This window comes from Peromyscus californicus, unplaced genomic scaffold (genome assembly GCF_007827085.1).
Source record: "Peromyscus californicus insignis strain IS unplaced genomic scaffold, ASM782708v3 Scaffold_8__1_contigs__length_139910024, whole genome shotgun sequence".
NCBI lineage: Eukaryota > Metazoa > Chordata > Mammalia > Rodentia > Cricetidae > Peromyscus > Peromyscus californicus.
In genome coordinates this window covers 68,951,525-68,977,362 of record NW_026294606.1, presented here as the reverse complement: position 1 = coordinate 68,977,362, position 25,838 = coordinate 68,951,525, and the positions used below count along the sequence as shown (strand labels likewise).

Genomic DNA, 25,838 nt, shown 5'->3' with positions numbered 1-25,838 from the left:
ATTATCATTAGGTGTAGTGACCATTCTGTGTTTGGATGATCTTATCAATGGAGTCGATGTCCTTGTCCTCACCCCTTGTAAACACTGTCTTCATCTTTCTCTGAGCTTGACATTTTTCCATTGCATGCACAGGTACAACCACACAGTGTGCACCTCCCTGTTCTGGCTTCTTTCGCTTAGCAGAGTCCACTCTAGAGTCATTCTTGTTATACATACTAGCTATTCCTTTGTTTTCATTCCTCAATAAACTTTACGTAAATATCACATTACTTTTAATCTTTTTTCCACTGGCAGTGGATTAAGTTGTTTTATTTGGCTATTGTGCAGAAGGTCGCAATGAACATGGGGAAAAATACATTTGAATATTAATTGTTTATTTTCTACAAGATCATAATAAATGACAGAACTTTTGCTTTGGTATCATAATAGTGTTTTTAGGTGAAATAATGAGAACTTGGGGGTCTCTATTGTTGGAGGCCACACATACTTTGCCCTTAGTTTTTATGTGAGTTTTAATATGCCGTCTGTTTCTCTCCCCTGAGCTGTCTTCACTTTTAGGAGCCTCTTTGTCAAGGTGGTTCATCAAGCTTAAGCTACAGATGAATTATTGGGGGCTATGTTACAATGCAGCATTTGGTTCTGTAGGGTTGGTACAGGGCCCACAGCTTTGTCTCCTTTAACCAAGTCCAAGGCGAATCTACTGTTCAAGTCCACAGAGTATACGACAATAGCAAAACACCAGCAAACCCAGTGGTGCTTTCCATTCACCTGCTTCTGACAGTCTACTGAGCACAAGCTCAGTTCTTTCACTATGTTCTTTATGTTTCAATATGTTCTTTCACTAAAAAAGCACCTAAAAGCAGTGTCTCTAAAGAGCATCTATGTGAAGGTGTCTTTCCAGAAAGGCACACTTTCTGTGCATAGATTATCAAATGGAAATTCCCATAAATTAGAATTTGCCAAGTCTCTGGGATATCATACATATTTCTGCAGCTGTTACATACACCACGCTGAGGGAAATGGCTTGGTCAATAATGTGTTTGCTTGAGGAACTGCATTCAGATCCCAGCATCATGTACAAAATTAGGTGAGGCAGTATGCAACTGTAATCTCAAGGCTGGGGATGTAGAGACGGGAGGTTCCTTGAGGTTGTTGGCCAGCTAGTTCAACCAAATTGAGATATGGGTTCACCGAGAGATGTCTCATATGGAGTAGAGCAATAGAGGAAGATATCAGACTCCAACCTCTTGTCTCTCCCTCCTACATGAACATATGTACTCAAACACCACACACACACACACACACACACACACACATACACACACCAGAAGAAAGGGAAAGTGTGTGTACAAGTTTAAAAGCATATAAAGGGCATTTTACTTCTGTTCCAAATTGGAATTTTATTTTAAAATCTGAATAAAAACTCAAAAGTTGCAAAACAGAAACCTAAAATATGTGTAAAATGGAATTATATTTTAAAAAATTAAGGACAACTTCTTATATTCTAAGAACATATATTTATGTGCACAAATATATTATGCTTTAATGAAGAAAACCCTGGACTTACAACAATGCTACTAATTCACTGCAAATGGTTTCCCCAGAGCAAATGTAATTGTATTAGTTTTATGGTCACTATGACAAAATACCTGATGAAAATAAAAAAGTAAGTGTGGGTCAGGCGGGTGGTGGCGTATGCCTTTAATCCCAGCACTTGGGAGGCAGAGCCAGGTGGATCTCTGTGAGTTCGAGGCCAGCCTGGACTACCAAGTGAGCTCCAGGAAAGGTGCAAAGCTACTCAGAGAAACCCTGTCTCGAAAAACCAAAAATAAAAAAGTAAGTGTGATTTTAACTCAGGACTGCAGAAGGTTTCAGATGGTTTCTTGGTCCCATATACCTGGTCAGAAGACCATGTCACAGGGAACAGTAAAGATTCTCCATCCTGTCTCACACAGCAGCAGGGGGTGAGGACAGGGAGATTCTGATAGTTACTTGGTTATTTTTCTCTCTCTCTCTTTTTTTAATCACTCCTCCTTCTTCCCATGGGATGGTCTATTTACATCCAAAGTAAATCTTGGCCCTCAGTTTACTTGCTCCGGTAACACTGTCACAGTTAAACCTCACCAATCTCCTATGGGATTCTAAATCTAGCCAAGTTGACAATGAAGATTAACCAAAAAGTAGCCATAAGAATGTTTACATGAGATAGTTTGACATAAACATATATGAATATGAATATATACATATATATATGTATATATATTTGTGGCATTGTAATATGGCTATACATATCACTCTATCAAGTGGCTCTCAATCAAGCATAACAATATTTTTATTGAATGTGTAAGCTTAAAGTATTTGGAAAAATTAAGACAAGTAAATAGCAGAATCTGTTCATAGACACAGATACTCTGTCCCTCCATTCACCCAGAGGAACTGACAAAATAGTTCTGAGACTGATTGCATTAGAAAAATGACAGACAAGTAATTTGTGACATTTCAATAAACAAAAAAATGTACAAAATTAATAGTAAATTGTCAGCTAATGTTCCAGGGATGCATTTGATTTAGGCCCCCAGTTAAAGTGGGGGGTAGGCAAAGAATCATTTACCACAGGGAAGAAATAGAAAACAAGCTTCCAAATTAATGATTGAAAAGGAACACATTTTCTCTCAGTCTTTGAAATTAAAAATAATAGAAGCTCTTAGAAATATGCATTTCCCCAAAATAAATGAAATAAATTATCTTTAAAATATTTAAATAAAGCATAGAAATAAATTTCATATACATTAGAGAAAATAAATTCTCTTTATTCTCTTTGAAAGCAAAATAAAAGTAAGTGCAAAGCCCACTGAGATCACACTGGTTAGAAGATTATATGGCTGGAAGAATTAATTGAACTCTATTTATAAACAGGCCCACCTGGGAGTATTCTTTTATTTGCCCATTTTCTTCTCCCAGTGTCTCCAATGCCTTTAATAAAGTCTTCACTAGGCCATCAAGAGAAGCATGTTGTACAAAAGATCTTTTCATTACAGGTGGCATTTATTTTATTGCAATATTTCCCCTCCATAATAATATCTCACAAAAATAAAAGTCAAAATTTAATTTTTTTAAAAAGCTCTTTATTTGTGATACAATAAACAAATTCATTTATTGGAACTCATGGTTTCTAAAAACAGCCCATGGAGTTGCTAAGCCACCTCACATGAGAACTGCCATGTGCATTTTATGTAAATTCTATTTTCATGGAAGTATGATGATCATTAAAGTATTTCTTCTCTGCTCTTATCAGAAACACTTCATACAAGGTCCATAGGGAAGGAATTGGCCACGTTTGGCCTTCTTTAAGACCACAGACAGCTGGAGGGATCTTCTACAGTCACCATGGCTAAGGGAGGGGAGCAGTGGCAACACATGTCCTCTTTATTTTCCCTCCTCAGTTTCCAAGATAATTACTGAGAGGGGAAAACACAATGTATTTAAAAAGTTATCAATCTATAATATATCTATAAAGAAATCTCTTTCTCAGTCTTTTCCTTCTTTAATCAAAGTATATATATATATATATATATATATATATATATATATATACATGTATATGCATGCAGACATGCACACACACCACACCACACACACACACACACACACACACACACACACACACACACACAATCACAATTTATTTAAAGAACAAAGAAAGCTATTTATTAATTCTAGCAGCAGACACCAAGCATTAAATTAACAGAGAAGCCCACAAAGGAATAATGCTCACAGTTTCAGAGTGAGAAAGCACTTTCATTTTATCTCAAAGAAATGAGCTTTTCCCCCGTTATAGCAAAGGCTATAAAATCCCACAATCACGAATGAGAGCAGGCAAACAACCCTGGGGAGCTGACTTACCAGGAGCCTCTGAGTCTTCATCAGTCCCATTAGAGCAGGCCATTCCAGACTCACAGACTGAAGCGTGGGTAAGGCACTGGCCACTTGTGCAAGTGGATTCATTTATAGAACAAAGCTGCCGGGAGTGGGTCTGTCCACAGGTGTAGACCAACAGCTGATGAAGCCCAATGAAACTTCTCTGCCTTAAAACTGTACCTTCAAAAACAACCTTTATGGAAAAATATGATTACTTTATGAATATATACTCTTAAAATACAAAAAAGATTAGGAAAAAAACTGAAGAAGGATCACAGAGATAAGTCACTGAGGAAAATGCCTATTTAAAACACAGCCAAAAGAATTGATGGCAAATTCTGATTACTGGTTGACAAATCTGATCTACGTTCCTGAGACTGATAAACACATGGCTTCATGAGGTTCCTGGGAAGCCAATCAAGGAGAACCAAAGAGCCATGTAACCATGCAGATATCCTTTTACTGAAAACTCATTATTCGAGTATAATTTTTATAGTCTTCTTTCTTTTATTTTCAAAAAAGAGAAAAATATTGTCATTGATTCCATAGAGCTATAACTATGTCTGTTTCATAATCTACTAAAATTAATGCTTGAAAACCTGAAGGGAAATATCAGGAAAGGATAAAGAAGTATAGCTTAAGATTAAAGACTTGAAAAGAACCAACATTAGAAAAAGATCACACCCACAGAAAAGAGATAGTTTTCCAATAACCAAAGTATCACCAATTAAAGGAAATGAATCCTATTTTGTCTAAACAATTTCCTGGCTTTTCTGGAGATACACAATGTTAGTAAGTGACCCAGTCTTTCATTGCCAGCCAAATGCAGGACAATGTCAATGCATTAGGAGTCCTTGAGGTTCTACAGAGAATAATGGTTAATGAACTGCAGAAGGGTGAAGCAGAAGCAGTTCATTAGATGGCAAACAATTTCCTTCTGCCGATTCAGTAGCCAATAGCTACTTATAAGCAATTTAAGTGGATGGAAATCATATGAGATTTCTATTTCTGAATCGCATTAGCTCCATTTCAAGTGTTCAGTACACTCACAGGTATTGAAAAGTTATGCAGCAACGTCTTTGGAACTGAAGCCTTCTCTTTTGGAGGGAGGAGGAGGCTCAAAAGGCTCAGGAAGTAAACCTCACAAGCTGGAAGAGCTGACATAAGGTTCACAAGATTATAAAGCCTTCTTCCTATGAGATTATAAAATCAGTGACCAGCTTCTGGCAGAAGAGACCCTTCTACCTACAGAGTTGCCTGTAGGAGACTGACTTGTTCATCTGCTTGCCATTTACAGCGGATCTAGAATTCAAGCTTTTGTGTGTTATCACCCTGGCTGGGTTTGGCTTTCAACGATACAGCAGGCTGCGTTTGAGATATCCTTATTCCTGTGAGATAGGCTTCCTCCACACTCCTATAAATCTGTCCAATACCCACTGGTCCGTTAAGTTTACTTTGGTGGAATCCTTACTCTGGTCTGTCCTATCATTGAAACACTTTCCGGGAAAAGTTGGTTTTTCTCACCAGGGAAAGTCACACAACAAAAGAGAATTTCTCTATTACTCTAGAGAATATCTGTTACTATTTCAATATAACATCAGTGAACGTCATACAAAAGATCTATCAAAATACTAAAAAAAGTTTGGCCCCATTCAGCCTCATCTGATTTAAGGGTTCTGTGTAGATTTCATCTTTCAAGGACAAAAAAGTACATATTTCTTGTTTAAAAAAATACTTTGGATCAGATGGCAAATACATTTAAAGTTTTGCTTCAGGAGATAATATTCAATTAAATCCTGTGTGATGAGAAAAGCATGCATGCTGTTACATCATTCTTCCATAATCAATAGAGCATGTGCACATGCACTGATGGGCCAGCAGCTGTGTCTTTTCAGAGCATCAAGAGATCTGATACATGATTTATTTCAGGTCTCAAAATTGATGAGTTTAAACTTTGATCTCCACACTCTGCCATCTCATATTCATATTTTAATTCCATCTCCTACACATGTAGATACTTATAACTCCAAAATACACTGTCTTTAAATGTTGCTTTATTTTATCATTTTGCCAAATCACAAGGCCAACTTCACTTTACAGAAAAATAAACTTACTGAATATGTCTTTCAGAGGTTGTAAATATCAGCTTATAAAATGGTAGTGTCAAGATGTTAACCCAAAAGAGTATAATATAAACATCAATTTATAAGACTGATATAAAAAATACTATGCTTTGAAAATTCCAGGCTTAGAGCATATGGAATTCTGAAAGTTCACATGGTTATACTCAGTGTTTGGGAAGAGATGTATAAACCACAGTAAGACCATAACACAATGCTGCCCATTTTGTAAGTCACATACAATCAATCTCATCTTTTTTTACTCACACTCTACATTGGTCTATGTATTCTATATGGCAAAGAGTCTCAAGTCAGTTATTTAAAGAGGTCATCCATCAAGCCTTTTATATGTTTCAGGTATATAATGGTATAGATAATAATTTCATCACCTGAGTTTCAGCAGAAGCTTACTAAGTATCTGCATTGTGAAGAAAAGTTATTTGCCTGGAGCAATGCTGGGAGCTGGGAAGCACTAGGCAAGAATATAAGGAGAATGAGCAAGGTTTGAGTAAAAGTGCCCCTCTAGCACACTGGTTCTCAACCTGTGGGCCACAACCCTTTGTGGTCAAATGACCCTTTCACAGGAGTCACCTAAGACCATTGGAAAGCACAGATATTTACATTATGATTCATAACAGCAGCAGGATTACAGTTATGAAGTAGCAATGAAAATACTTTTAAGGTTAGGGGTCACCACAACATGAGGAACTGTATTAAAGGGTCACAGCATTAGGAAGGTTGAGAACCACTGAGCTAGCAATTCCTCTGCTCACAGAAAACTTGTCCTGTTAAAGACCCAATATAAAGAAAGGAAAATCTAATTATTATCCCCAAAGATACAAGTCTACTTTTCTAATTTAAATTTAACAGTGGATGATAAATTACATATTAGCAAAGTAAATGTTTAAGTTGTAACAAAATCTTACTTTTATACCTTAAATATCTTCAGACCTTCTGGTATTAATACATCTTCTTTCACCCATGTGTTGTGAGTTGATGCATTGAATGTCCAAGTCTTTTTTTCTTCCTTAGATTTGAAATAGAAACATGTTAATAATCTCCCAAATGCTGCTCTTGTGTTTATATATGAGCTCTCCTAATTATGTTTAGTCCAGATTTGTGTATCCTTATGCTCTTAAGTACTGGGAACTCTAAAGTACTTATGTAATAATGAGATGAATAATAATTTTGAAGGAAAATATAGAAGTTATCATAACTTATAATAAAACTATTTTAAACATTTCCCTTTATTAATAAATGTTAATTGCACACACTAACAGGCTCTGGCATGGAATTTTCTTGATAGGAGGGAAAAAATGGAAGATATGTGATTGGATGTGGTCCATGTCTGCTGTACGCATTTTCCCTTCTATCAAGAGGAAATAAACAATTGCATTTTTGAAATTTTAGACATCTATGATAATCATTTATTGTATTCATGAGAATCAATAAAGAGTAAAATTATTACTATGTGGTATGAGCTAAGATCTTAAGACAAAGTCTATACTGTGCTGCATATCAGAGCTAATAGTTTCAGTAATTGTGTTCTAGGACCATGCTTCCATACTCTGAATTAACCCCTATGCTTCTTCAGATATTAGCAAGCATTCAAATTATTTTGACATTTCCCTAGAGAAAATAAACCAAATTGTTCGTAATATAGGGAGCCATTGTTTTTGTGAAATCCTGTAGTGCAAATGTGGGGATGACAGAACCGCCTCCGGCTGAGCTCTGACAAGCCTTGCTGGCTTCTAGTATGAAATGGAAAAAATCGGGAAACATCTACTTCTGAGTCTTATGAGGGAAGGCATATGTTCCCAGGCTCTCGGCTTCTCCCTCCTCACTCAGTTCTACTTAACTCATCCACATTCAAGATCTTCTTAAAATGAATCTATCTGCAACTGAGTGGTGTACCCTCTGATGCCTATCCCAGATTCCCAAGCCTCAAACACTTAAGGTCTTTCAGATCTACTAAAGTGTACTTCCTGTCCTTTTCATCCCTATCTACTCCTGAGATTTCCACAGGAGAGAGAAGCTCGCATGTGATTGGAGGTGAGAGCTGTCATGTTGCACTGAGATGAATTAGTTTTAAGAAGTTAAGAACTACAACAAATTTCCTCACTAATTATTTCCACATAACTTCAGTTATTTAGCATGAAGACACTTCTAAAAATGCTTTTAATAACATTTTGTGGCAAATTACACCCACCAATTCCCACAATGATCATTTTAGAAGAATAATTTTAAGCAATTTGCCTTTTTCCATAGTGACTAATTGATTTTCCTCTATCTGAAGATAAATTCATTTACCAACCCCTTTAAACTGAACAGAGTTCTTTGAAAATCCTTTCCCATATACTAACTTAATGGTATATTATGAACGAGATTGAGATTTTTCTACTATATTTTTCTGTTTGAAAACAGTAGCAATGATAAAGAAAAATAATTTACCCCTGGCTAATTGAAGGTAACTTTTGAGTTCTGTTCTTAATTTCAGACTTTCTAGTTAGTTTGAACAACTGTCAATATTAAGAAAACAATAAACTCCCAGCTGCAGAAACGTTTTCAAGCATGTTCTAATTTCCTGTTACCTTAAAAACCAATCACGAATCAGTTGATCAATCAATAATTTAAAAAACTTTGCTGTTCCAGATCAGGTTAAAAAAATTCAGGCTCACCTGTCAAACACTATTCATTACTGCTCTTCTCAGAGATGCAAGATTCTCCCTCCCTCCCAGCGAAGAAATCAGATGTATCACCTCAAAGTTAGCTTTTTAAATAAGTACTTTTGAATACATCCTATGATAAAATCACGGAACTTGAAAAATATGTTATTTTAACAGAGCTTATTATAGCCTTAAAATTGTATTATACAAGAACATCAATAATTTCTAAGACATTTCATTTTGATTCAACCTTTATATGAATTGTACTTGGTAGTGGAAATTTTTTAAAAACTATAAAAATTACAAGTCCAGTTCCTAGTATCTCTAACTTATTAGCACTAAAAAAATCTCAAGAAGGGAATGTGTTGCTATGGCCATTGTTTTATAGATGGAGAAGGGAGTTCTAGACCCTGCATAGCTAGACAATACAAATGGGAACTGGATTTCCAAAAGGAAGAACACAATTGTTTTCACAGAAGACAAATGGTGATTTTCATCAAGATATATTGTAAAGGTAGTTGAAAATCTTTTTAAGTGTTGGAGAAGGCATCTTCTTGTGACTTAAATGTACTCTGAGAGAGAATCTTTATTCATAATCAACAAATGGTAAAGAGAAAATCAGAGAAAACATGAACACTTTCAGAATAGGGATGTTCTGAGGGGTCGATGTGCAACGCTCCACACTCAAGTGTTTTGAGCTGATACACAAATTTCCATTCCGTAGGCTCCTGTATGCCTCAATGTAATCCACTCTAATTAGATAATTATGTGGCAGCTGCAGGCAATTTTTGAGTCTTCTTGCATAGTTTCAAGGCCACCAACAGAAAGATATCATTCATTTTTCATATTATGTATACTGAGACTGGAAATCCATCAGTTATATTCTGAATGGATTAAAAAATCCTAAGAAATAAAGTATATATGATGTAAATGAATGATAATATCTTATTGGATATGTAACTAAGGATTAATAAATTATCTGCCATATAATATAATTGGACCATATTTTTAAAGCATTTGCAATCATAATCTGAACTCAACAAAATCATTTTAGAATTTTTCAGTATTCCTTAGTCAAAGGAGATAATTGAAAACCTGAAAGATTACTGAGGCATGAATGGTACCATAGCATATGCACATAAAGACTAACTTGGTTTGGAGTTTGTGAGGCATTGTTTGTGTAGTTTCTTCCATGCATAGGGAATGTTGCCGATGTGACAGAAATGTAAGAAAAAAATTTATGCCAATCTCCCAAACAGCTTATTAAATTGAATGAAATACATTAAACAGATGTAGTGGTATTGGATGCTATTACTGCAAATATGTCCCAATAACACATTTAAAAAGGAATTATGCAAGCTGCCAATGGAGAGAAGCAACCAATAGTCCTATCCTGCTATAATGCCAATGAACCACAATAATAACCAGAATGTTAAGATAGTCTAAAAGGTGCAATGGTGACACTTATATCCTCAGGGTAACCAATAATTACCTAACAGGACTTAAGGCTAATGTAATAGGAGGTAACTCTTGTCTGGCTCTGTAAATGTAGCCAAGAACCTGCAGCTGTAAGACCATAGAATGTACAGGAGAGCCTACTACCTCTGTCCTTAACCAATATAATTTCTAATTGCATCCTAAATACTTGTTGCCATAGCCACAGAAAGGGGCAGATCTCACCCCCCATCAAAGAAGCTTCTTTTTCTAGCAGAAAGAGATAATTACAGAAAGCTACAATGAACAAAAAGCAGAGGTCAACTGGCCATGTGGTGCCTGCCCTCAAATAATACACTTAGAATACAACCCCTAGACCTATAACTCACAGAACATCAAAGAAGACAGTGGGGTATGATTATAAGAGATTGAGTTAAAATTTATTTTTAAATAATAAAAATATGTAACAATATAAGGAATATAAAAAAGAAATAGAGGACCAAATATCTGCTGGAAGATGTTTCTTTATTTAGAAAAAAAAAAGGACATGAAGTGGGTTTTGGGAAAAAGTTGGGTAGGGCAACAGGTGGATAATTAAGATCAAAATGATCAAGATATGTTGTATGAAATTCTCTAAGAATTAGTAAGAGTACCATATTTAAAAAAAAATACTAAACTTTATATATCATCCCAGTAACAAAGGAGAGCATATTGCCCTGTGCTGTAACATACTGATACAACTTAATGTGCTAGAACTCTGTGCTTATTTCTTCAAGGCGTAAACAGAAGGAAAAAGACCAGGTACAAGTGGAACAGTACAAAAAGCAAAGGAAAAGGTAAACCAGATGGATTCCTTCCCGGGTCTCAAGCATTTTTCTAAAAAGCCTTCTTATCTTTCAGGATTAATTATCTTGACACTTAAAGCTTCAGAAGGAAAAAGAGCAGAATAAAGTGCTGGTGACAGGTGGTGTTCTATGCTACCAGACAGGCACAGGTGACAAATACACTTTTCTTGTAAATGAATCAGGAAAAAACTACGAGGAAACTTCAACTGGATTTATCCAAAGCATCGTGAAACAATAGAAACTCATTTGGATAATCTTACTGTCTGTCTCTCCAGTGCTGGAGTTTCTGCAAACTGTTTTCCATTTCTTAGATGATGGTAATTGGTCCCTGTGGATTTTTTATTCCTATCAATAAGTAGACTCTTCATAGCAGTGGAGATTTTCAGAGTGTATCACGAAAATATGAATTGTAGCTAATTTAATTCTATTATATTTAGGCTGGAAAGTTATGGATTTGCTTAAGTTACTGGCATAACCACAATATTCACTCTACACAATAGCATGGATTTTAATTCAACCCAAATGACTCATTTGTGTTTAATTAGCAACTGCGAGTTCACAAATCTTTACTTACTGATCAGAACAAAGAATTTAATTCCATCATATTTATGCTTTTAATAAATTAATATAGATGTAAAATCTCACACAGATTATATCAGAACTCTAAAACATAGCTAACGATGTATAAACCCAAATAATCTTGTTTCTATCAGGCCCATAATTTCTTAAATATAGGGTTATGATTTTTTATGTACATGTCACCAGTATTTTTGAATCTGATGGTATCTACTAAATTGACTTCTTTTTTTTGTAATTCAAACATGGTATGGTTTAATCCAACTAATATTTACAAGGAAAATGCTCGCTCCTGAGTTTAAAAGTAGCTGAAGATAAGTAAATTTAAGGTAAATGAAACTTTATCAAATTATCTATATTTCAGGTTTTTCAGAAACAGTGAAATTTTATCATCAATTTAAATAATGGAAAAGAAGAAGCATAAAAAAGTAATATTGAAATAATTAAAGACATTAAAAGTAATTGCATCTCGATTTGGTTATTGTGTGTTTAAACATTTTTCATATTATATTTTTTCAGATTTTAATAATATAATATTTAATATTTATTTAATGCAAATAAGATAACATAAATTTTCAGATTATTATATAATTGTATCATTTCTCCCTTCCCTTTCCTTCCTCTAAACCTTCCCTTTGCTTTCTTTTTTATTTTATTTTATAATTTAATTTAATTTTACATATCAGCCACAGATTCTCTTGTTCTCCCCTCTCCCACCCACCCTGCCCCCTCAGCCCACCCCCCCATTCCCATCTCCTCCAGGGCAAAGACTCCCCTGAGGATTGAGTTCAACTTGGTAGATTCAGTCCAGGCAGGTCCAGTCCCCTCCTCCCAGGCTGAGCCAAGTGTCCCTGTATAAGCCCCAGGTTCCAAACAGCCAGCACATACACTGAGGACACTTCTTAAACATTCTTACAATATATAACAAACAAAGTTAGATAAGGAATATCTAAATCTAAAGCTGTATAAGTAGCTTAGTGGCTAAGAACACTTTCAATAGTTCCTACTGAGGCTGTATTGAGAAAATTATTGAGAGGCAGTATTGCCTTTTTTAGAGAAAGATGGCAGGCTAGAAAACCAAAAACACCAATAGGCTCAGTCTGTGTATAACGGAAACTCTGTCTCACACAGGACATGCCAAGGATGCACACTGTTGTTAAATGATTGTCTATATTCTGGATCTTCTGTGGGGGCCCACAGAGGCTTCCTTGTGAGAAATTACTCAGAGTCAAAGAATCTAAGCTTGCTTTACCCAGCAGGGCTGCCTAAGGAAATGATTTGACCACAGGCATGTTTACAAGGTGTTTAGAAGGGTCTACACTTGGCTGTACAATGTGCTTTGATCTTGCAATGGGGAGGTCTTTTGTCTCTCCCTTGGCATATTATAAAAATCCCTTTTGAATAAACAAAGGAACTGTTGGGTATTGACCCAGGCCCTCCCAAAGCTAGCCTGTGTTTCTATCTTTCTTCTCATTGGCTAGGTCTCTTATTCTATCTGATATTTCCTCATTCCTTTCTTCTCCACCTAAGAACCCTTCAAAGGTGGGAGCCAGTCTCCCACAATCTTCACCATTGGTTAAGTTTTATCATTGCTCCTTAGGTTGACCCTAAACTAGAGAAAGAAGACCACCATTCTAGCCTACCAAAGACCATTTAAACTTCCAGCCCTCCAGGAAAGGCTCAACTATTCCTCTGTCTTGTAGGGAGATTTCTCTCTGTGTGCCCTGGTACATATGTTTCTTCACTTTTAATAAAAGTAGTTTTCATCTACTATGGAAAAAAGAATACTTTTTGTTCTTGCAGAAGACCTGGGTTTGGTTACCAGTACACATGTGGAGGAGAAAGGTCTGACAACCATTGTAACTCCAGCTACAGGGGACCCAACACCTCTTCTAATCCCTAAGGGCATTGTCCACATGCAGTGCACATGAAAACAAGTGGGTACACACATGCACATAAGTAAGAATAAATAGAATTTAAGAAACAGTGTATGAAGTCTATATGTGACTGAGAAACAGAAAGATAAGTATTTAAGAACAGAAATGTCATATATTCAATGGATTTGAAATAAATGCTAATTTTTTTCTTACCTCATTAGAGTACAGTCTTACTCTCAGTACACTGTTTTCCATAGTGTAATAGAATTGAAGATGGCAGTTCCTGTCTGTGCAATGACATATAGAGCTGTTTAAATATGCACTGCTCTCTACATGTCCAAAAGTAAAAGCATAATTGTTCTTTAGCCACACAAAGTAACCTAAAGTGAAAACAAAAGAAGCAATTTAGGGAAACAATTATGTGGGGTTTGTTTTTGTTTTTGTTTGTTTTTGAACAAGACTTTTTATGGAATTTTCAAACCCAGGCTAAAAATATTTTACTTTAAAGGATATGATGCCCGAAAATGATTACACCAACAACAATTGATAAGCTTTAATTTTACACATCAAATCACTCCTAATTCTTCAAGTCAATGTGTAATGGTAAATTCATTGCTGAAATTCAATATTTCTATAAAAGAAATCTGTGATATAAACATTCTACACCGTTAAACTAATACCCTATTATTTTCTTTGTGTGCTGTGGATATGTGTGTGTGCCCACGTGTGCCTGTTTGTGGCATGGAGACAAGTGTGTGCACAAATGGAGGCCAGAGGTCAGTGTCAGTCATCTTCCTCATTCACTGTCATCTTCTTTCTTGAGACAGGACCTATTCTGAGGCACCTTGCCAGCCCAGCATTTTCTTTTAAATGTCACAGTGCATTTTTTCTTTAATAAAAAATCCATTATATTTTCTCCCAGAATTAATCCTCTTTTATGTTATTTTTCTAGTTTTCACATAAAAATCTTCATTGTTTAAAGTGTGTACAATTTAAAATGCTGTCTTTCTTATAAATCACATGGAAGCAATAGTTATCTATAGTCTTATTAACTGCATCTATAGATTTTGTAGTAAACAAGATTATCGTCAACTTATTTTCAAGTATTTACAACTAATTTGGGCTGTTATAGAACCAATAACATTGGTGATACAAAGAACAAAGCAATTTTGTGATATATTTTGCAAAAATAAAATCTGAAATCTTCAGTACTGTGAAGGTTAAGATATATTCCTATAGCTGCTAAAATAAAATAAAATAAACTATCAAATAAAAAGCCCTGTATCAAGCATGGGCTATTTCTTTTTGAGTTGTTGGTCACTGGGGTCCCCTAGGTGGCTCCACATTGTATAGTCTATGGCTGTTGCTCTTGACAGACAGACCTAAGGAAGACTAGTAAGAACGCATTTACCAAAGAGATGCAGAAACATCAAGAATGTCCATGAGGAGTGAAGCCTTGCATCAGTGTCAGCACTCCAGGGAGGTCTTGAAGAGCTAAGCGATGCCATGACAAAAATCACTAACCAACGTGCAACTCTCTTTAATATAAAAAAATAATGAGTTTTTGAATATGCTATTTGGAAAATTTTATAAGGCATAGTGTAAGACCAGAGCTGGTTTGAAAAGAAAAATCAAGTACCAGAATCAAACACACATAAGTCAGGAAACCTTGGAATGATGAGACTGGAAATGTTATATAAATAGAATTGATATGCAAATATCACTAATAGAAGAAATAGAAACATAATAACACATTATGGGATAATCTTTTTGAACACTGTGAAGATGTATCTGTTTTATCTCACCTGCCTAAGGCACCTTCTGAAGACCAATAGCTAGGGAGTAGAGGATAGGTGGGACTTCTGGGCAGAAAGAGGAACTGGGAGGGGAGGATCTGAGAGGCAGGGAACTCACCAGTAAGATATGAAGGCAGTTTGGCATACAGTATGGAGGAGAGGTAACAAGCCATGTGACAGAATGTAGATTAATACAAATGGGTTTATTTAAGTTATAAGAGCTACTTGGGAACAAGCTTAAGTTAAAGCCAAGCTTTTATACTTGATAAGAAATCTCTGTGTCATTATTCAGGGTCTGGGGATACAAAGATAGTCCTGTTACAGTAATGTGTTGGTTAGCTCATGTCATCTTGCAACAAACTTAGACACCCCTGGGAAAAGAGATTCTCAATTAAAATTGCCTCCATCAGGCTGGCCTGGAGGCATGTCTGTGGAGCTTTTTCTTGATTGATAAGTGATGCAGGAGATCCCATCATTAGGTAATGATGAGCCATCCTTAGGTAAGTGGGCTTGAGCTGAGTGAGAAAGGTAGCTGAGCAAGTCATGTGGGCAAGCCTCCTCCTCCGTACAGGTTCCTGCCTGGTCCTGCCCCAGCTTCCCTCCATAACAGACTGTAACCTGAAATCTAAATAAATCTTTTCCTTGCCAGGTTGCTTCTGTTCATGGTGTCTTGTCACAGCAACAGAAAAGAAAGCTAGGACAGAGAGCACAGGCAGAGAGATGGAAAATTTAGGGATCAGAAAGTAACACTAGTGCACAAATCAATGTAACAGTACTCAAGGATGTCTTCATGGGATTCCTGTGTGTGAATGTGTATGTCTTTGTGTCTTGGCTTATTTTATTTTTATTTTATTTTATTTTTTGGCTCTGTTTCTTCTGTTTGTTTTATCCTATTCCAGTTTGCTTGTTTTTGTTTTATTTTATTATTTCTTAGATGTCTGTTTCCTAGTGAGAGACAGAAGGAAGGGGGATTCAGATTTGAGAGGAGATGGAAAGGAACTGGAAGCTGTAGGGTGATAGGAAACCATAATCAGATTATATGTCTAAAAAAATTATTTCCATAAAAGAAGAAGACAGAAATAAATACTAAGGAATTTTAGTTTTTTAATAAAAAAAATTCAGTGTTTGCGCAGGTATGTGTGTGCAGTGTGTGCAGTGTGTGGTTAGGTGCCCAGAGAGGCCGAAAGATGAAGTCAGGTCCCCTAGAGCTGGAGTTCAGGCTGCAGGGAAGCAGCACATGTGGGTGCTGCGATCTGAGCTCAGGTTCCTTGTAAGAAAGCAGATGCTCTTCACAACTGAGTTATTCTCTCCAGCCCCCACTTTAGGTTTTAGCAAATCAATTCAGTATTCATATGTGTGTATTTAAATTAAGACTATTGAGTCAGTTAGATGGCTTAGCAAGTAACTGTTTATATGGCAAACACAAGCCTGAGGACCTCCATTCATTCCCAAACCTACATGGTAGAGGGAGAAAAGCAAACCCTCACATACATTCTATCACATACACACACACACACACACACACACACACACACACACACACACACACACACACACACACTGCATACAGTAATAAATATAATTTTGAATTAAGAACATATATTTAAGAACATGTCAGGTAACATTTCCAAATCAGTAGGAAAAAATAAAAATAAAAAGCAAGTAATAACTGAGAAAGAGGTCAGGGTGGGAATGGTGGAGAGACACATACGCAGATCCTAATAACTTACATTAGAATAACAGAAGGACACTCCACACTGCAGTGATGAGAACAACTGGGTGAGGGGGGTATAAGGCAGGGGGAGGAAACAGGAGGAGACAAGGGAGGGGAAACTGTGCTTGGTATGTAAAATAAATTAAAAAATTAACAAAAAAAGAACAACTGGACTTGATAAAAGGCTTTGCTTTTAATTTTTTAAACTAATTCATCTAGACAAAATGAAAATAATAAAATTAAAAGGGCCAACAGCTAATGTAGCATAATTTTTCTTTTACAGGGTTAAAAACATTGTTTTTCGTTTTCAGTATCTATGATGTAATGTATCTTTATTAATATGTATGCTTATCAGCACCTCTGGCTTAAAGACTTACTATTCATCACATAAAGCAGAATTCTAACACTGAGATATAAACTACATTACGTTTTATTGGTACCTTCATCATTGTCACTTTGATCTTGCTGGGGTGCAGAGTCCAGTGGAGGGACATCACTTGCTTTTGTGCACATCCAAGAAGTTTGCTCAGCAGTTGCCTCGGTAACCCAGGCACACATGTCAAAGTCAAATCCACAGGTCTGGTACACTAGAGAAGAGAGCAAAGGGCCTTGGTGGATTATTACAGTCTCCTAGAGTGTCTGCTCAACCACAGCTGTATGTTATAATAAACTAAGAGGGTTTCTGCTGAAATACAAGGGCACATTACTATCCTGAACTTTTGGTTCAGTAAAGACTTGGACCCAGGCAGGTGTATCCAACCTTCTACAACTGGGACATGATGCTTTCATCTACAAAGTTCATGCTGGAAAACTACATAACTGCATTACAAAAAGACACTACATACTATTTTAAGTAATGTTTGTTTGGCCAAATTTATAGCTATCCTGGGGTACATATGACCCACAGGCCAGACACAGTTGCAAGAATACCTAAGCCACTCTATTTTGCAACAGCTTTTTATTTGATAAAAATGTGGATCTTCTCTAATAAGAACCATTGGCTTAAAAATTAGATTTCTAGTTCTTCTTGCATCATAGCTTTAGGACAAATTGTAAAGTTTCATATTTCCCCTTAGCTACTTCATGGAATTATATCCATTAGTTTAATTTACCATTCATCATCAAACCTGAATTTTAAAAGCCAAATATTGCATATGATTATAAGATAATCTTTAATGGTGTGACTTTATAAAACATCACCTTAAATAGATGTGTTTAATCTTGTTCACTGTTCTACTAAACAGCAGACTTTGTCATCCAGCTAAAACTAAGACGTCAATGCCAACAAAGGTTGGCACGTACATGCTCCTATCTCTGGTTTCTGGGTTTTATAAATTGTGTCCATAGCAACAAGATGGGCATCTCAATTTGACACTTACATCTCAAGCCTTCATCTGCAGAATCAAATCTGTAGAGCTCCATATCTGAACAATACAAGTCCTGCTTGGTTTTTGACACTTCTTGGCATGGTAAAATCTCATCTGTTAAATTTAGAGCATGGTCACAAATGAGATGCAGGAGCCCTTGGAAACACATCTCTCTCAGAATGTTAACATTCAATAAATATTAAATTAAACACTTGTGTAGCCAGATTACAAAGTCATAATCAGAAAAAAAGAGATAGAGAGACAAAGACAGAGAGACAGAGGAGACAGAGAGAATAAAGCAAACATGCAACTGGATCTATAGTCTAATCAGATCGTGGTAGTATCAATGAAGCCTCCAAAGCAAACCATCAATGTCTTCACAGAAGCCATCTACACTAACACTGAAATGAAGAGCCTAGGACTGTAACTTGTTCAGGGAACTAATACAGTAGATGGCATCCCCTACCACTGGAAATGAGCTCTACTCTTGAACTAGCTTCTCTGAAGCCCTTTCACATTATGTCTAGTTTTGTGGTAGAGATTATATTGGAAGTAGACTTGCTCTTCCCTCTGCTCATTCTGCTACTTGCAGAAAATTCTTACTCTCTGAGTAGGAAATACCAAATTTGACTCGCTTGATATTGATATCTCTCACTGGTCCAGGTTTCCATACTCAACAGCAAATGTTGTAGGAACTTTTAAGTCTTTGAAAATTTGGGCTCTGGCTGTTTCAACATTCACTTTCATGTTATTTCTCAGTTTCACAATTTCTTCTTCTCCTTTCTTTTTCTTTTTCTTTTCTTTTTCTTTTTCTTTTTTTTTTGTTCCTGGAAAATAACTTTGATGAAAACATAAACTCTATTGAACCTTCAACTTACTTCTGTAAGTGCTACCAGTTCTCACAGATCCCAACTTGTTTCTTAACTCACTCTTGAACTTGTCCTGGTGATGAAGAAACACAACTCCATTTCTTCATTGCAGCATGATAACCTCTGATAATACTGAATTATTTTCTTATCACTCAAGTGGTCCACTCTGCAATGGCCACCTAACATGTATAGCTCCCTCTGTTTGGTACCTCAACTCTTGCAAGACAGTCATGTTTCTTAGTGACACCAATGAAAATGAGCTGCATATATGATGGTAATCCATTAACATCATACCACATACTGACCCTGGAATCATCTTAGTTTATTTGAGAACATTCCATGGTGTTTGTTCAATGACAGCTTTATCATACCAGCACCTGTCTGCCTATGGTCCTACAGTATCTCCCATTCCTTTCGTAATCTGTCATACCTTCATTTCTTTTCTTACAGTTGTGTAGACAGAATGCCTTTCCCTTTATCTCCTCATGCACTTCCAATCTCTCAAAGAAAGACTAAATACAATCCTCTACCCAGGCGGCCCTGTATTTATACAGCTAATGGGCATAAAGAGAGGACACAATCGTGCAGACTGAAATAAGTTCATTTTTGTGTCTATCCAGTTCATTATAGCATGATACCCCAATTCTCTTCTCCTCAGTCTTAGACAACTATTCATATCCTCCTCATTCTTTCCCACTCCATCATCATTTCAGTTAGTCATCGTTCTTCACACTTCACTGGGAAAATGAGAGAAACCAGAAGAGACTTGCACAAGCCCCACCTCTTACTGCTGTATGCTCCACATCTTCTCTCGTCAGCTGCCCAAGCTCTCCTCTGGACACCCTTTTCAGAAATTGCATATTCTACTTATTTAAGGATTCACTTCAGTAATTTCATGCTCTCTCCTCTATAGCCACATGTTCTCTTTCCTTATGAGATCATTCCCTTTGGTACCCATACAACAGCACTTCATCCATCTTCAAAAGACTCAAACCTTCAACTTATTTCTATAAGAACTGCAGATTCTCATGAATTCTGACTATTTTAATGCTTACTCTGGAACATGTCTTAGTGAATTTTTTTTCCTTAATGTAAGATTCCTATTATATAAAATCCACTGCTTAGGTCACTTGAAACTACTCAGTGTCATTTTCTACATCTGCAGCATTATGCAATTAAAAATCACTATGTATTTCCAAAACATTTTGTCACATTAAATAAAATTCCATATCCATTGCTGGTAAGGTTCCATTCTCTCCACAGTCTCAGACACTGCCTTCTGTCACTGGATTTACTCACTCTGTACTACTCATACAAATGAAGTGATATGGCACACAGTCTTCTTGATCTAGCTTCTTTTGCTTAGCATGTGTTCATACGGCCTCCATACTGCAGTCAGAATCATATTTCTCAACCTTTTCTTCCCAATGTTCCCAGTTTCAATGGAAACTGTATCTATCAAGGCTGACTTCTAAGGTATGGTTTCTATTCACTTTTCAATCCTCAACAAACCATTCAATAACATTGGGCATACTTGATTGCTCCCTAATCTTGACTTCTGCAGCTTCATTGGAGTGAAGGATGGAAGATACAAAATGGAGTATTCTCTAAGCTCTGTTTTCTCTTATGTGATCAGATTTTCACACTGAACTGTAGCTCAGGCTCTATTTCAGACCTTATCTGGACTCCAACTAAGACATTCTCCTGCTGTCTTGGTTATTTCCCTAGAATGATTAAAAAGTATGTACAAAAACTAGGCCATAATATAAAATTTATTTTCCTCTGCCCAAACTTTCTCTCTACAGATGTCTTTTCAATCATAAATAATATCCAACTTGTCCTTGTGCTTCAAGCATGAAGTTTGTAATCTGCCATCTCTCTCTTTTCTCCTCTCCTCTCCTTTCCTCTACCCTCCTCTCTAACTCATCTGCACTCCCTCTTCTCTCCCCTTCTCATCCTCTCTCTTGGCATACTCCCCATTGGAAAATTTTCTACTTTATCTGCAAAACACATACAAAACTCCATTAATATTATCAGTTCTGGCTCAAAGGACAGCCATCTTATTCTGGATTTTAGTAACATTTTTGCTTGAGTCATGGTATTATGTAACCCACACTGATCATAAACATCTGGTCTTCCTGTCTCTATCGACACCCCCAAGTTCTAGAAGTACTTCCGTGATCTGCTATAATAGTAGAAGCAAAGATGACCTTGAATTCCTGACCCTCCTGCTTTTGCATTTCTCCTGAGGAGAGAGGGGAATCTTTTCAAAGGATGCACTTCTACAAGAGAGACAGTAAAGTCCTTGCCATGATCTTCACCTAGTAAACCGAGCTTGCTCCTGCAGGCTTTTACATTTACATACCTTGCTAATGTGCACATGTCTTGTTCTCTGGACCCCTCAGCCTTTCTGTTCAATTACTATCTGTGAATTTAAGGCCAACATGCTGAGTGTGCTGTTTAAAACTTTACTCTCTCACCCTCACCTCTGGCACTTTGTCTTAGTCCTATGTTCTCTTGCTCATCATTTGATAGAAAGTACATTTTTAAATTTGCTTGCTGTCATTTTACCCCAAATAAAAATACAAGTTCCCTGAATGTAATGAGTATTACTTGTCTTTTTTGCTATTATTTACTTCAATACCTAGAAATTTATCTTGGCAGAATATAGAGTTAAATACATATTTATTTCTTTAGCAAATGAGTAAATGACTAATATTGAAAGTATTTTGGGGTCTCTAGAAATCATCTTTTATTTTATTTGTGATAAAGTAGATCAATTGGTAATAGCAGTTATTATCAATACCTACATAGTCTGGTTTTTCATAATGAGCATTTGAAAATGATGAATATGCAAATCATCTTGAAAATAAGATACACTGGAAATAAAATTGCACATGCAATTTAGAAAATGATGACAATAAGTGAAGCTAGGATTCAACAATAACAATTACTGTGAAACAATTAAAATGATAATTTTGTTGATTCATATCAGTGCTACAAATCCACCCTTTAGAGCTACCATCGTTGGGCATAATTCAATGAAATGTTATATATTATCTCCGATTTACCACTATTTATACAGGAGTTTAAAAGTATTATACACAAAACTAGCAAAATATTTAAGTGTAAATTTCATTTAATTGAGATGTATTTTGTATGGATAGGTATTAAACATTTCTTTTATTCTTTTTCAGTTTAATAACTTATAGTGTTTTCCCAAACAAATTTATAACCACAAACAGATTTATGTTTGGATATGGTTTGCATACATTGCCAATCAATAAATCTCCAGGAAGCTCATTTTATTTTAGTTTATTCAATACAATGGCTTACAATCATTCATAGAAATACATTCATTCTCTCCTTCCCCTTTCTCTTTCTCTCCTCTCTCTCCCTTCCTCCTCTTTTCCTAACTCCTTCTCTTACATTGTACTGCCATCTCAATTTACAGAAATTCTTCAGCAAGGTCATTAAAATCTCTCATCTTCAATAGAAGCCAGGTTTGCCAACCACCTCAAGGCATCTAGACTGATGAAGTCACATATCTAAAGAGAGCCATCCTTCAAAGCTTATCTTACAAAAACAGGTTGTGTGCAATTGGCCAGTAATTCTTAAACATTAGATAATGAATTCCAGGTCTGTTGCAGTGAAAGTTACAATTGACATCCAATTTTGACCCTAAAGGTTTTAGATAATTTTTGTCAGTTTTCTTTAATTCATAATGGATTTAAATTAATAGTTATTGGTTCTTAAAAGGTTACTGGAAAGCTAACATTTTAAGACGGTAAGTAGGATTTTAGTTGCTTAACTGGATAATATTTATGCATCATGAAGATTCTAATTAAGCAATGATTTGTACATTGGTGTCATTTTACAAATGACACTGAAGTAAAGTCCTGAAAACCCAATCAAAAATATTCACAGAATTTCACAATATTCTGATTATGAGCCACAGCATGCAATCATTATAAAAATTATAATCATCAATTTATTCAAGAATCAATCAGTGTTATTCAAGAATCACTGATTAAATATATTTTATTTCAGCATAGTCACAAACCTTGATTTCTATTTTGTACTTGCTACGTTTGGGAGAGTCTAAAGATATTTCTTCCAATAAATGTACAATGAACTTAGCATCTTGGGAAGAGCAACAGCTCAATAGAATGTTATTCTTAGAAGTAGAGGAAATGTCTGAAAGATTTCCCTAATACTATAAAAAGAACTTACTTTTGTTGTCTCAGTAAAGAATTAAGAAATGATAAAAGTAAGTATAATTATATATTGCTATAAAGTTATTTTACAGTAAAATTTAATATACTCTTACTAAAAAAAATAGGGTTATCTCTGAACATATTATTACTAAGGTATGCATAAACCACACCATTTGTATTTTTCAAATTTGAAAAGCTATCATTGTTTTATAAATTTATTTTAACTTACCTCTAGTAAATTCAGTATTTATTTCTTCTTGATATCTCTTGTCAGTGTTTTGTAGCTTTCTAAGTGCAGATCAGACTCATATTTGTTACATGTATCCTTAAGAATTCTTTTTACTCTACTGTACGTGGAGCCATTTTTCTGATGTTGATTTGCAGTGGCTCATTACTATTACATGAAGACAAATTTGATTCTTCTTCCGACCTTGTCACCTGCTACTATGTCAAGTTAATTTTCCAGTTCTAAAGATTTTTAAAAACTATATTCTGGCCAGGTGATGATGGCACAAACCTTTAATGCCAGCACTCAGGAGGCAGAGCCAGGTGGATCTCTCTGAGTTCGAGGCCAGCCTGGGCTACCAAGTGAGTTCCAGGAAAAGGCACAAAGCTACACAGAGAAACCCTGTCTCAAAAAACCAAAAAAAAAAAAAAAAAAAACTATATTCCATAAGACTGTTTGAATACATTATCCAGATAGGGAAGTATACTTTATTCTATTAACATTGTGTGCCCTGCTTATGTGTATTGTTCTATTGTACCACTTAGGATTTTTGGTATGTTGTTGAATAAGAGTGATGAATGGACAACCTTTCCTGGGTGCAGTTTTAGGGCAAAGCATCATTCTTTCATCATTAGATTTAATGTTAACTTTAGGATTTGAGGGCATTTATCATGTTAAATAAGTTCATAGGTCTTCCTAGTATTTTGAATTTTGTCAAACAAATTTTCTGGATCATAGAGGCAAGTACATGGTCATTTCTTCTTTAGTTTGTTTACATGGTATCACAAATTGATTGCTTTACAAATATTAAACCAGTCTTGCATTTCAATTGATTATATTATATAACATTTTACTGAAAACTTCTGTGGTTCTGTATGAACACTGACCATAAAGGGGAATAATATTTTGTGGATTTTGTCTGGATTTGTGTTGTGCAGTGTAGGCCTTTCAGAATGAGGTAGAACATGTTCTCATTTCTATTTGCTATACTGAGAAGAACAAATACAATTTTATTTTTGAAATTTTTCAACATGATTTGCAAGTGTAATAATGTTGTCTTAGAATTTTCTTCCATGAAAAAGTTTCATTATGAATTTTTTACTAAACATAAAATTCTTCAGGTTATTACTTCCTTATTAATGAATTTTAATAGTTTGTCTTTGAAAGAATCTACAACAAATGAATTGTTACATAGAGTTATTTGTAGTATTCTGTGTTATTAATTTAATATCTAAAGATCTTTTTGTTAGACTCCATTTCACTGATGATATTGATAATCGATGTCTTCTGTATTTTTATTTTGGCTAATCTAACAAAATCATTAGTTTTATTACCTTTTATAACAATTGGCCTTTGTTTCTGTAATTGTTTTGTTTATTTCTCATTCCAAATCATTATCAATGTCGTCATTTACTTCCCCTATATATGATATTTTAGCTTCGGTCTATATTTGAGAGAGAGACAGAGACAGAGTCAGAGAGAGACAGAGAATATATTTGCCTATCACAGACTACAGTGTTATCAAAAAAGGCTGTGATGGTTTAAGTAAGAATGGCCCCATAGACTCATGCATTTGAATGCTTAGTCACCAAGGAGTAGAACTGTTTGGTAGGGTTAGAAGGATTTGGAGGTATGGCCTTCTTGGAGGAAGTATGTCACTGGAGCTGGGCTTTGAGGTATCAAACTCCCATTCAAGACCTGTCTCCCTATCTCTGCCTATGGATCAGGATGTAGTTCTCATCTACACCTCCAGCACCAAGTCTGTCATGTCTGCCACAATGCTCCCTACTGTGATGATAGTGGACTAAGCCTCTGAAACTAAAACAAGCTCCCAACTAAATGCTTTCTCTTATAAGAGTTGCCTTGGTCATGATGTCTCTTCACCTAAATAGTACAGTGACGAAGATAAAGGAGAAATTGTGTTTCTATTCAACCTGATTACTAAAGTCCCAGTCTTCTGGTAGAGGTTAGGATTTCATCATATGACTGAGTGGAGAAGGACTCTAATTAGCACTTAGCTGTGAAATTTTAGTCCTTTCATAATTTTCTTGCCCCAGATTGAAGACTGCTTGCTTTCTATTGTTGTGGCCCTGAGATGAGACTGTTCCATACAAACATTGCATTCTACTGTTTCTGTAGTTTAACCACTATATTGTTTAAAAATATTTTTAATAAATGTCAATTGTTAAACATTCATAGATTATTTTGTTCAA

The 25,838-nt window shown here is 35.7% G+C and overlaps 1 protein-coding gene across 1 annotated transcript in view; it reads right to left on the bottom strand.

The window, feature by feature from the left end:
* Malrd1 (MAM and LDL receptor class A domain containing 1) overlaps positions 1-25,838 on the bottom strand; it is a 605,236-nt gene that overhangs the window by 521,392 nt on the left and 58,006 nt on the right. The window contains exons 6-9 of the mRNA XM_052729219.1: positions 17,387-17,533; positions 13,650-13,816; positions 6,973-7,065; positions 3,904-4,111 (exon numbers count right to left, since the gene is read on the bottom strand). Of these exons, the coding sequence (XP_052585179.1) occupies positions 3,904-4,111; positions 6,973-7,065; positions 13,650-13,816; positions 17,387-17,533 (615 nt within the window). The remainder of the gene's footprint in view (positions 1-3,903; positions 4,112-6,972; positions 7,066-13,649; positions 13,817-17,386; positions 17,534-25,838) is intronic.